At 37.4% G+C, this 13,847-nt stretch overlaps 1 protein-coding gene across 1 annotated transcript; it reads right to left on the bottom strand.

The window, feature by feature from the left end:
* Positions 1 to 494: 494 nt before the first annotated feature.
* LOC124525848 (U2 small nuclear ribonucleoprotein auxiliary factor 35 kDa subunit-related protein 2-like) lies at positions 495 to 1,937 on the bottom strand. Its single transcript, XM_047098441.1, has one exon. The coding sequence runs from the start codon at positions 1,935 to 1,937 to the stop codon at positions 495 to 497; it is 1,443 nt and encodes a 480-aa protein (XP_046954397.1).
* Positions 1,938 to 13,847: the final 11,910 nt, after the last annotated feature.

Raw genomic sequence — 13,847 nt, 5'->3', positions numbered from 1 at the left:
ACTCTAGTTTGTCATTATGTAAATGTGTAAAAAATGTAAAATATAGCTCACATTACACATTCAGTATTAACTTGCATTATCAAAAATTAATTAAACATTAACATGGGTTAATGGATGATGATCAGTCCCTCTCAAGAAAAGAGACATAAATGATTGGATTCCACAGTCTTCTTTTTCTTTTAGATTTTCTGGATATAGCAAGGGGAAAAAAAGCTTTTAATGTTCGTTTTCTGTTTTCCTCTCTTTCTCCCTATCACTACTAAAGACAAATTTGTCATTCATTGCCCCTTTTAGATTCTCTTCCTTCCTTCTTTCTGATGAGACCCCCTTCTTCTCTGGACCTGTTCTTTTGTAATGCAAAAATACAAGAATGAGAGTGGGAGAGGGAAGAAGGTGAGTCCTTAGCTACAAAGGCTACATTTATTTCTTTAACAAAGAAGTAAGATCCCTCAGAGAAATTACAAGACGTGTAAGGTGTATTCCTTTTTTTTTTTTTAAAGAACAAAATTGGATTTGGGACTCTGAGTACTTCTGTCTCTGCTGCCTGACCTGTTCCCGCCGGGACTCCTGGACCTGAAGGAACTGTGGCTGCGGCTGCCGCGGATCCGGCTGCGGTCCCTTTTTCTTCCTCTACTGCGTGAACTGTGCCTCTCGCGACTCTTTGACGTGTGTTTGTGAGACTTCTTCCCCCGGTGACTGCTTTTCCTTTTCCTCTCAGCTTCCCCGCTTCTCTCGTAGGAATGCGATGGACTAGGGCTTCTCCGCCTCCCGGGCCTCCAGTAGTATTCGTCCTGGTGGCCCGTCCTCTCTCTCCTGTCCGAGCCATTGCCAAAGGAGGAGCCAGTCCGATCTGGAGACAGGAAGATGTCTCTATTAGCTTCCCAAAACTCATTGTTGGGATTTCGGAACACATGAAGAAAGTTGCAGTGTTTTCCTCTTGGACATTGTTGTATTTCAAATAAGCCACAAATTGCCATTTTCCATCGGGTCACGGGGCAGAATTCGCACCGAAGCTGCCGTCCTGCGTACCATCGTCCGTTAAACAGAGAAAGGGCGGCTTGGCATTCTTCTTCCGATTGATACTGAACGTACACGTTGCCCCTCAGGTGAGGTTCGAAGTTGCAGCTGACCTTGAACTGGATCACTTTCCCCACGCTCCTGAACTCGGGCAGCACGTCATCATAGAAGTCCAGGAATTGCTGGTAGGTTTCCTCTTCACTGTACTCGAGGCTCGCATCGGGGTCATAGTCATCCCGTCTGCACTGCTCCATTCCAAATGTCGTAAACATGCTTTTAATCAGAAGCGTGGGACTCGACGACGGGAAATTGTGTTTACGCAAACACCTGTCTCCAAATCTGCACGCTCCTGTTTTACCGTAGAACGGACAGTTAGCTCGATCTTTTTCCATTACCCTTAAGGCCGTGGGTGGTTCTGGGTTCTGCCATGTGGCACCATTTCCCAACTCTCTTTCAGCCTGCTCCAGCGTCTTCTGCGCAGCTTCCTCCCTTTCTCTCTTCTCCTGGAGCTTCTGCTGCTCCTCCTCTCCTCTGTCCTTTCTCTGCTGCTCTTCCCACTCTTCCTTCAACTTTCTCTCCTGTTCTTCCTGCCGTTTTCTAGCTGCCTCTTCCTTTTCCTTCTTGATTCGGAATTCTTCTTGTGCCTTCTGCTCCCGAAGCAGCCACGCCTCGTGTAATTTTTGCCTCTCGGTCTCCGACAGCATCTCTTCTTCTGGGTGTTGTTCTTCAATAAAAGGAGCCTCCTCCTCCTTCTGGGAGAGTCCCGAGTCTCTCCGTCGAGCGAGTTCCTGCCGCCGTTTCTTTCGTTTCTCCTTCTTCAGGGCGGCCCTGTACTTTTTGTGGCTTGGTTTCTCCGGAAACGGTAACTTCTCGGGCGCCGCCATCTTGCCAGAGCCAGTAACGTGTATTTTAGAGAGCATGGCTTGGGAACACAACTTTGAGCCCCTTTTTTGTTCTGCAGGTGCAAGTAAAGATTGAAATTACCTTTGAGTGACCATCGTAGTAGTAACTAACGTGACCGTGTTAGTCTTGGCATGCGTATGACACCCTTCAGAGAATGAGCGATAGAGAGTACTATCAAAGGCATGTTCCATTTTCCGAAAAAATACGAAAAGAAACAAATTACTCATTCAACCCAGATATCAGCTGGGGATTTCCCGTGCTTTTTACCTGAGCAAGCTTGTCTTGATCTGTTACAAAATATAAAACTCTTACAAAAATTCCAGCAAATTAGTGACGGGCTCGGGTTCTCAGACTCTTCGGCCACCGTGTTTCTTGCCACCGTGTGTATTATCTCTATAATGCATAGTTTAATCTGGACGTGAAACTCTACACCCTCACCAGTGGTAAACACACACGCTACTAATAGCGTGGAGGATTAATGACTTTAGTAGATTTTACTGACTTGGAAGAGGAGGAAAAGAAAAGGCTTGTATCTCAGCAATTCAAACAATTTCCTGTGAAATATTAAATCTGAACTAGTTTTAATCATTCTGCCATCTTAGTGTTGTAAGTCCCAGGTTTTTCCGGATCGTCTTGAACCCCTGTCCTCCTCTCTCTTTCCCTGTGTCCCATGTGGAGGACCTTTCCGTCTTCTGACAATGAAAATAATAACAGCTACCATCTATTGAGTATTTCACATATTTCAGGCACTGTGCTATGTGTTTTACAGGTATCACTCCATTTATTCCTCAGAAAAATCCTAGGAACTATTAATATTATCAGCCTTTTTACAGACGAGAAACCAAAAGGTCTAGTAATTTTTCCAAGGTCACACAGCTAATAAGTAGTAGGCTGGGATTTGAACCAATACAATCTGATTCTAGAACTTCTTTAAACCGCTATAGTATATTACCTCCAACTATAATATATGACCTTGGCAACTGCCACACTCTTGCAACAAAATTCAATTTATTGCATATGAGCTTTTTACCCAAAAAGTTCCTCACCATGAGAGGAATTCTGAGGCTAATTGCTAAGATGGAAAAATAATTTCTCTCTTTACACTTATACTTTTCAAGCTTGACCCAAAAATTTGGCAGAGAGCAAGGATATTTTTGTTGCCAAACCAATCTGTAGAATCAAAGCATAATGATCTGCTTGGAAAATTAGGAAAAGACAAGAGGAAAAATCAGAGGTACAGAGAGGATCCAAAATGATACCTGTACCCTAAAATGAGTTGGGTCCTAGGGGAACTGCTCTGGTTGCAAAGACAGAGCCATAGAGAGCTCCTGGGTGGCTCAGTCAATTAAGCATCTGACTCTTGGTTTTGGCTCAGGTCATGATCTCACAATCAGTTCGTTGTGAAATTGACACCGCATCAGGCTTTGTACTGGGAGTGGAGTCTGCTTGGGATTCTCTCTCTCACTCTCCCTCTGCCCCTCCCTCAATTGCTCCTGCTTGCACACTTTCTCTCCCTCTCTCAATCAATCAATAAGATAAAGCCATGTAAATAATGTTGTATCCTACATGTATAGCTTCGGTATTAGTCTGTTAAATGGAGTCAGAATCAGAAAATATAGGAAACAAACATTAATTAGGAATTAGATGAGCTGAATGGTAGAAAAGTATGAATTCATTGTTCAGTATAAAGCCTTATCCTAGAGACCAGCTGTGGGGAAGCAACCAGTAATATAAGATTGAAGACAGAAGTTAGTGCTATTGACTACACAGACACATAGTGGGGGCATTACTAAGGAGATCTGAGAACATTAGCCCCTGAACATGAGAGTCACATGGTATGTGGAGGTACTTGTACCTGTCTGGGTTCTTAAAGAAACAGAACCAATATAAGACCATGATAGATTAGATAGATAGATACATAGATATTGATATAGATTATTTACTGATTTTTATATTGTACACACATATACATACATACAAAGAAATTTTAAGGGATTGCCTTACACATTTCTGGGAGCTGGCTAGTCTGAGATTGGAAATCTGTAGGGCAGACCAGCAGGCTGGAAGCTCAGGCAGGATTTCTATATCATAATCTTGAGACAGAATTCCTTCTTGCCTGGGAAATGTCAGGTTCTGGTCTTAAGCCAGCTGACTGGAGGAAGTCCACTCACATTATCAAGGGCAATCTCCTTTACTTAATGTCAACAACTGTAGATGTTAAGTACATCTACAAAATACCTTCACTGCAACATTAGACTAATATTTAACCAAACAGCCAGGCACCATAGCCTAGCCAAATCAGCACGTAAAATTTAGCCACCACAGTATTCTTTTGACATGTTTGGTTTCTACATCTGGTTACGAGGGGAAAAATTCATGGATCAACCAGGGGATTTGCCTCGGTTCAAGAAAGACCCAGGACTGAGAGGAGAGAGCAAGACTGGTGTAAGAATATTAGACTTTTCTTTGGAAAGCTAGTGAAAGGGGAGAGGCAACACAGACTAACTCAGATGATCATGACTTTTAAATATTAGGCTAAATAAGAATTACCTGTTTGTTTGGAAATGTGTTTAAAATTCAGATCCCTATGTTTTTGATTCTGTAAATTTGTGCTAGAATCTAACAATCGTCCCAAGTGATACTGATGCAAATTGCAGAAAGATAACACTTGAGGAAGAATTAGAGTTAATAACGATGTTCATCCACAGCTAAAAGAGAAAGTGAATTCCTAAACATAATACAATCTCAGTGAGAATAAGCTTCACCCACTGAAATGATAGAGTGACCAGCTAGACCTGAATCCTATCATCCCACAGAATGAAGATAGCTCCACAAAACAAAAGCAAATGATAGCCTAGATATGCCAAGCAAATTTAATTTCAAAATAGCCATTTTTGAATGTACAAATGGAATCAGAACAAGTCACAATTGAAAGCCAGTTCAGAATATGGCCTGTACCCTACTTCCCATCCCTACGCCTTTCATTTGTTTGTGGTAATAAAATTAGAGCATATCACAGAGAAAAAGAACAAAGTAACTGCAATGCTAAGTGAACAGTTTGTTCTCTACCCAGTTTTCCAAACTGCTGTTTATGAAAAAAACAACTGTATTCTTTTTGCCAAATGAGATGCTCACTAGTTTGAATGACTTACATAGGGTATATTAGAATTCAAGCATACCAAAGACAAAGCTTCTGACAGAAGATGAGCTTGAAATAAAATTTTAATTGAATTACTGTTGGTAATAGAGAACGAAAAGTGGAGTCAAACTTTCATCTTGTAAGACAAAGCACTATTATTATCATGTGTTTGAAACTGTTCTTGCAGCCATACAAGGAGAATAAAAACCTCTCCCCCTTTGAACTTGATCTAATTCATAACTGCCATCCAAGGACCTCTAACCAGTTTCATATCATTTAGAATTATGGATTTCTAGAATCTTTGATTTACAAGTGGACCTGATATTAGATCCAAATATCCAAATCCCCTACACTACATATTGGCCAACAAGCTTCCAGCATCTCTTTTCTAACAGTGGGAAAGTATTATCTCAGAAGTAATACCCCTGTATACTTAGCAATCTCAGTTTGAAAGTTTCTCCCTCCTGGGTGGCTCAGTCGGTTGAGCCTCCAACTTCTGCTCAGGTCATGATTTCACGGTTCTTGGGGTGGAGCCCCACACTGGGCTGTGTGCTGACAGCTTGGAGCCTGAAGCCTGCTTTAGATTCTGTCTCCTGATCGCTCTTTGCCCCTCCCCCACGCGTGCTCTGTTTCTCTCTCTCTCTCTCTCTCTCTGTCTCTCGGAAATAAATAAACATTAAAAAACAATTAAAAAAATTTTTTTTAACGTTTATTTATTTTTGAGACAGAGAGAGACAGAGCATGAACGGGGGAGGGTCAGAGAGAGGGAGACACAGAATCTGAAACAGGCTCCAGGCTCTGAGCTGTCAGCACAGAGCCCGACGCGGGGCTCGAACTCATGGACCGCGAGATCATGACCTGAGCTGAAGTTGGCTCCTTTACCAACTGAGCCACCCAGGTGCCCCAAAAAACAATTTTTTTAAGTTTCTCTCTTTGACGTGTTCTCTTTTCCTCTCCCTACTTTCCCTAAACATGCTTTTCTCCTCTCTGTCCTACTCCTTACCTCCCTACAAACAGAAATAGTGTCTCTCACACACACACACACACACACACACACACACACACACACACACACACGTGTCCCCCACACACTCTAATCCCCTGGGACCTTTAAAAACATTGGCCATAAGAAAGCACACAAGCAGGACTAGAAAATATACCTGATTTCCCCCAAAGTAATCCCTTACTTGGTTTAGAGCACTAATACTTTATTTAACACATGGGAAATAAGGGACCTTCAATTTACTAATAACCTCAATCTTTAATCAGAAGTAAGATTAGAGCTATAACTATACAAGGCAAATGTTTTCAGGCATTATGAATTGTTCCATCAAAAATTCTTTACTCTTTGTACTCAAGGCTTCTAAGAAGGTAGGAAGGATGAAATATAATTTGATATTAAACTGACGAGGAGGTAGATAAATCATTAGGAATGTGATTTCCGAACAGCCACATTACACAGCTCCTCATTGCAGAGGCAAACATTTCGCAACAGAACTTTTAATGACACTTTTCTTAAAAATGAATGCTCAGATTCTATACATTGTTAGTTCCACGAAAAAATGTGGCCTGGCAGTTAATCAAGGGTGCTTAGTGCCTTCTGTGCATGCAGTTAACACCTTAACACATCACAATAGATGGGTAAATTTTAGATAAGATTTAATTAATTATTTAAAAAATTTTGTACCCTGTATTTAAAAGTTATCAACTTGTAAAAATGAGTTCCTAAAATATGCTAATTTCACATATAATATGAAAATTTATTAAATTGTTTATGGCTCTGTTTATAGACATAAAAAGAACATTAATATTTAATTTTTTACAACCTGACACCCCATGAGGTTGGTAAAATAGCATTATTTACTGACATTTCTTTAAAAATTTACTGAAAACTAACATAACTACATCATAGTGCTCACAAGTCTATTTGTACAGACGCAATAGCAGAATAAAGTGAGTTTACATTGTATAAAGGAAATCTTGACCTAGCTAATGAGAAGAAAAATGAGTTGGAATTTTGTCTCTACTACTTACCAGCTATGTGACAATGTAAAACTTATTTAACTTCTCTGAATGTCAATCTCTTCATTTGTAAAACAGGCATAAATTATTATAATTGATATTAAGCTACCTTACAGCACTGTTGTAAAGATTCCAAACATTTTACATGAACTAATAAACACAATACTTGGTACACAGTACGGGTCAGTAAATCATAGCTATTGTCTTGTTGATGTTGTTTTACTGTTTTAAGTGACCAAAAGTCAAAAGAAAACAAGATTCAAAACAAAAGCAGACAGCTTAAATAGTTTCTACTGTGTTTATGCCAGTCTTTTGATTTTAGAACTTAAAACTATTGAAATAGCATATTAATATACGAATTTTTATATTTAGTGTGAGTTTCTAGAAAAATCTTCATGATAAATATTACAATTATTTAAAAAAAATTTTTAACATTTATTCATTTTTGAGAGACAGAGAGACAGAGCACAAGTGGGGGAGGGGCAGAGAGAGCCAGAGACACAGAAACCAAAGCAGGCTGCAGACTCTGAGCTGTCAGCACAGAGCCCGACGTGGGGCTCCAACTCATGAACTGTGAGATCATGACCTGAGCTGAAGTCTGACGCTCAACCGACTGAGCCACCCAGGCGCCCTGAATTATTTTTAAATAAATATGAAAAAAAGAGGTGGGAATTACTACAATATGATTTAGACAAGAAAATTGGGCCTCAGAGAAGTCATTGCTTGGTCAGGATCACACAGCAAATGCATTAGAAAATCAGAATTTGAGGCAAGTTCTAAAACATGTTTTAATGTTTGGAGTGATAAAGTAATAAGGAAAATCCGAGCAAAAAAAATCAATCTATAAAATAGGAGTGGTTCAACCTGAGAACATGGACCAAGATTATATCAGCAAAGGTATTCTAAATTATTTAATCATTATCATATATCCCAAGCAAAAAAGATCATTTCTTTCCATTGACATTATGTTCATAAAACAATGAAATCAGATGTAGGAAATGTTAGTTAAGATATCTCTTTGAATGTCTTAAGTACTAATTAATTAAAGCTATCTCAATTATATGTTAAATAATTTTAATCAATATATATTATCTATTCTTTAAAAAAATTTTTTTTAATGTTTATTTTTGAGAGAAAGAGACAGAGTGCAAGTGGGGGAGGGGCGGGGAGAGAGGGAGACACAGAATCTGAAGTAGGCTTCGAGCTGTCAACTCAGAGCCTGATGCAGGGCTTAGCTCAGGAAGCACAAGATCATGACCTGAGCCGAAGTCAGATGCTTAACCAACTGAGCCACCCAAGTGTCCCTATATATTATCTATTATTAAATATATTTATATAATATACACAATATCATATGTTTTCTATAATATATATAATCATTATGGTATATATATTGATTACTATCAATAATTTATTTTAAACATTTGTCAGAAATCCTGTAGAAGTAACATTTACACTTGGAAAAAGTCACTTAAGTCAGTATTCATTAAAGTATGCTCCACAGCCCATTTTGTTCGTGAGTTGAATTATTAGTTTATGATACCTAATATAAACAGTTCCATTGCTAGCAATTTATCAAAAGGAATTATTTTCTCCCCTTAAATTCCAATCAGTAATTGAGTTTATGAGTGAGAATACTGCCAGAGGTGCCTGGGTGGCTCTGTCGATTGAGTGTCTGACTCTGGCTCAGGTCATGGTCTCGCAGTTCATGAGTTCAAGCCCCATGTCAGGCTCTGTGCTGTCAGTGCAGACCCCACTTCAGCATCCTCCGTTCCCCTCTCCCTGTCCCTCCTCTGCTTGTGCTCTCTCTCAAAAATAAACATTTAAAAAGCAAAAAAAAAAAAAAAAAAAAAAAAAAAAAAACCAAAAACTGCCAAACAGATGAGTTAGATGATCTGGCAAAAAAGAGTTTAATAAATGCTTGTTGGTTATTTGATCTGTCCATCAGAACTAAAGAAAACTACTATCAGCTTTGGTATATTTCAACTTCAGTATTTTTCCATGCATTTTAATTAGACAAGGCATCCAATGATAACAAGCAACAGTGATTATTATGTGAGAAAATGTCCATACTTTGTCGAGATGCATGCCAAAGTATGCTGAAACATACAAAGGTAAAATGACAATTTCTGGAATTTACTTTAAAATAATTCAGTACGTGGGGGCACCTGGGTGGCTCAGCCTGTTAAGGGTCCGACTTTGGCTCAGGTCATGATAACACAGTGTGTGAGTTTGAGCCCTGCCTCAGGCTCTGTGCTGATAACTCAGAGCCTAGAGCCTGCTTCAGAGTCTGTGTTTCTCTCTCTCTCTCTCTCTCTCTCTCTCTCTCTCTCTCTCTCTCTGTCTCTCCCCAACTCACACTGTCTCTCTCTCTAAAAAATAAACATTAAAATTCTAAAAATAATTCAGCACATGTATACATAAGATGTTCACATATGTTCACCAAAAGGCATGTAAAAGAATGCTAATGGCAGCAATATTTTTAAAGCCAGAGACTGGAAACAATCCAAATGTTCAACAGTAAAATGGGTGTATAATGGCCTATCCATACAACTGAATACCATACAACAAGAGCAAACTCCAGCAGGCTGCTACAGCATGGACGAATCTCATAAACATAATATTGAGGACATGAAGACAGACACAAAAGAGTCCATACTACATGATTTTATTTATACAAAATTCCAAAAATAGGCAAAACTAATTAATGATGATAGAGATCATAATATCAGTTTCCCTTGAAGTTGGGAGTAATGACTAGAAGGGAGCATAAGAAGACTTTTGGGGATCTGCTGTTGTTCTGCTTCTTGATACAGATGCTCATAGGGTTATGTCCTTATGGTTTGTGCACTTTTCTGTAGTTTGTTATTCTTCAAGAAAAGCTTATATAAAATACTCCTACAAAGTAAAAATTATGAAGCAATCATGGTAGTCTTGATAACTGTTGAATTTGGATGATTGGTACACAGAGATTCATTTTACTTTTCTTTCTACTTTTGTGTCTATTTGAAAATTTTCATATTTAAATGTAATCTAAAAAACACTATCATTAGGTGGGGACCTGAGAATTTAAAATTTGTGAACCCTTTAGCAATACAGATTCAAGAACTTAAGATATTGGTTTATAAATATACAGTACATTGAGTCTTGTAAAAACTAATCAAGATTCTGCCCAAAATGCCCTTCCCCTACACACATAATAGCTTATTATTGAATTAAATTGTCACCTACCCCAGAGAAATTACCTAGCTAATACAAGAATAATCACATTGGACACCAACGTTTATTTTATTAAAGAGCCTGAAGAAATTAAACCAATTGCCAACACTAAGAAAGATGGACATCTTCCCTGGCACCCAAAGAAAATAGTTATGCTTAAGTGATTCTTATTAATGTGTATTATATATATTCTAAAGACTAGTTCTAAAAGATTTGGAGGAAAGATCTGAAAGGGAGGTAAAAAGAAAGGGTGAGTAACTTGAGAGCAGTAAACCTGCAATTTTCAGTAAAGCAACTTCAAATTTAGATGCAGTCAGAGTTGGACAAAATATTATTAGGCTATTGATTTAAGGAGGTAAAGAAAAATTTAGCCTACAAGGAATAGTACAATATTTCATTATGTCAACATGAAATCTCAAGAGTTTGCTGAATAGAACCTACTGGGTATGCATGGCCAACACTTTGTCTTTCAAATTAAGCCATTTTTATACCCACTATATGAAGAATGCTCTTTCTGAGTGTGTTAGTAGTTAAGCTTTGCAAGCCTAAAAAGGTATTCTCATGGTATATGAAGAAATAATTGATTTCTCCCTCTTCTTTGTTTTACTTCCATGACTATGCTTTTTACATTATATATAATCAGAAAACTTGATGTCTGAGGTGAGGCTGGAAATTAACAATATAAGTATTGATTGATTTGCTTTTCGTTTTGTAACCATTTGCTAGATTATTCCTACTTTTTTTTAACCTAACTTGAAAAAAATGTTTTATAGCAACCAGTTATAACAGAAGTCAGTTTCTTTTTAAGCAAACTAGCACTGCTTGTTGCTTTTTTATGTTAAAGCTCAAAAGAATTCACACCTAGTCACAGAGTATATGAATTGTAGTTAATAAACCATTACTCTCTGTGAACATTAGGATTCTGGATTCCTACTATTATATATTCCTTAAATTAAAATTTTAAAAAGTCTCCCTCCATTCAGTACAAGTAAAATAGGCTTAACAGTAAGTAATTGCTGATCATTTTTGCCAGATATTTTTATTAGAATTGCATGGTAACCATTGAAATGGGTTTGTATTTTCTTCAGGAACATTAATTTTCGGATTAAATAAAATACATGGTCTTATTTTAAAGCAGGCTCATTTTATACAATAGACCAATTTTTTTAAATGAGCTACCCTACACTTAATGTCATTAGTAAACAATGCCTTTAGTCACACAGGAATACCAGGCTCATACATTTAAAACACTTCAGCATCTTGTTATGCCAGCTGAACCCCTACACAGTGATATAACCTAACAATAGCTACTTATATAACCAAATGAATATAGAAGACCAGATTTTCTAGCACAGATGCTGCCTCTTATTCACCCTCTCTAGGACAATGTCAAAATAGTGATCATTATCTGTATATGTTGAATCTCTATTTGCTATTTTTCTGAGATGCATGAGAAATTGATTGTTATCCCATTCTTTCATAGAATTCCATGGAACATCTACCAACAGAGATTTTCTAGGAGATTTTCTAGGAGATCTAGAGCTTACTATTGTATGTCATAGCAGCTATCATAGGGTACATCTGCTATGCATGGGGGGTAACATTCTATAATGTTAACATCATTCTATCATTAATATCATTAATAGCCAACAATTATTAAGCATTTACAAGGCAATGTGCTAAATCCTTCACGTGCTTAATCTCATTAAATACTCACAGTAGCCCTGTGCTTAGATGCTATTTCCCTGTTTTTATTTCCCCATATTATCAGTAAAGAAACCAAGGCTCCAAAGAGATAAACAATGTGCTATTATACAGCTAGAAAATGACAAATTCAGGATTCAAACTAAGTCTGTGTGACTCTAAACAGAAAATCACGTCAGACCAATTTATAGCTTTTTAAAATAGTGACTTCTAATTTTTTTCTTTCTTTATGCCTATCTTTCTCTAATGCTAAAGCCCCAGCATTTGCTGATAAACTGAGATATTGGCACTAACTACAACACAATTCAAGCATTTATGCAAGATATTTGTGATAAATGACCTATTTTCTTTATTTTAAACAACCATCAGATTGTGATGTTTCTTTAAGAGGTAAAATAATAAGTAATTACTATTGAGTATACATGCTCAAAAAATTGTAAAATTCAAGTTTTTAGTTGTTATTAACCACAGGATGACAGTTCATATTTTTTCAGTAATGATATAGAAATATCATAGGTTGGGGTGCCTGAGTGGCTCAGTCAGATGAGTGTCCAGCTCCTGATTTCAGCTCAGGTCATGATCTCATGATCTCATGGTTTGTGAGATTGAGCCCCGTGTTGGGGCCTGCTTGAGATTCTCTTTTGTTCCCTCTCTCTCTGCCCCTCCCCAACTCCTGCTGTCTCTCTCATTCTCTCTCTCTCTCTCTCTCAAAATAAATAAACATTAAAAAAAAACTATCATAGGTTTATAAATAAGGAGGGAATTGTATAATATTTGAATCACAAATATTCTACGGGGTAGAAATCTACAGGAATCATCTAGTCTCCTTTTGCCACATCACCCCCAGCTCCAACACATTGTCCATAACATACATACACACATACCCATCAAATGCTTCAGTACCCTTCAACAGCATTACTATAACTGGAGGGTCCACCTCTGCTTAACTGCCCATCAAAGATGAGAAACTATTTTATGAGGAAACTGATTGCAATTTTCAGGTGGTTCCAATTGCTGAAGTTCTTCCAAAAATAGTGCTTGCCCCCCAATCTAAGTTAGGTAACTGAATTCAAATTTATCAGTCAGAATAGCAATTGAAACATTTATAAATGTTGCCTGTCATCTCATTCTATTTGTCCTTGTGAATTATATCTCTAACTCCTTGAATGTGGTTTGAATGTAATTTCGGGAGGGAATACAGACAAGTACATTTTTTCAATGGGTTTATTTAAGTGGAAGCTCTTCAAAGTTGTTCAGCTCTATCGCTGTCTCAAGAAAGGTTTCTTGTGACTTATCCACTCTCAGAAGTTTTAACCAGAACATGTATGTTAAGTATTTCACAACTTAGTTTCCTATAAAATACTCAACTTTACATAAAATATATTTGCATATAACCATAGAGTTACACACACAATTATAACACTTTACTACAGAGATTTTTGTTCTAAGAGAATGAGTCATGAGAAGGAAAAATAATTCTTCATAACTTTTAAGTTAAATTATACATATATATTTAACATGAATTAGATTAGCTTATATAGATTCATATTATGGCTCAGTAAGAACTTAGAAAAAGTCACTTTACCTGTGTTATAATCTCAAATCAACCACCAGCAGTGACATCTGAAAAACTAACCTTCCTTCCTGGAAAGCTATTGTTTTCTCATTTAATAATGTAGTATTATAAGTTATTTACTTCTGAGTTTGGTGCAGATGTGAGGATAGTGAGTAACTTTGTTTTTATTTGTTTCTGAAACACCATTTACAAGTATTAAGTTATAAGTGAATGTTAAAGCTATTGCTTTGAGTCCATTTGATATTCAAAAGAGGGCTGATTTTCATC

This window comes from Lynx rufus, unplaced genomic scaffold, assembly GCF_022079265.1.
Source record: "Lynx rufus isolate CCGP_SWC_20201006 ecotype Redwood Valley unplaced genomic scaffold, mLynRuf1.p SCAF_10, whole genome shotgun sequence".
In the NCBI taxonomy this organism is placed as follows: Eukaryota; Metazoa; Chordata; class Mammalia; order Carnivora; family Felidae; genus Lynx; species Lynx rufus.
This window is presented reverse-complemented; position numbering and strand designations above follow the sequence as displayed.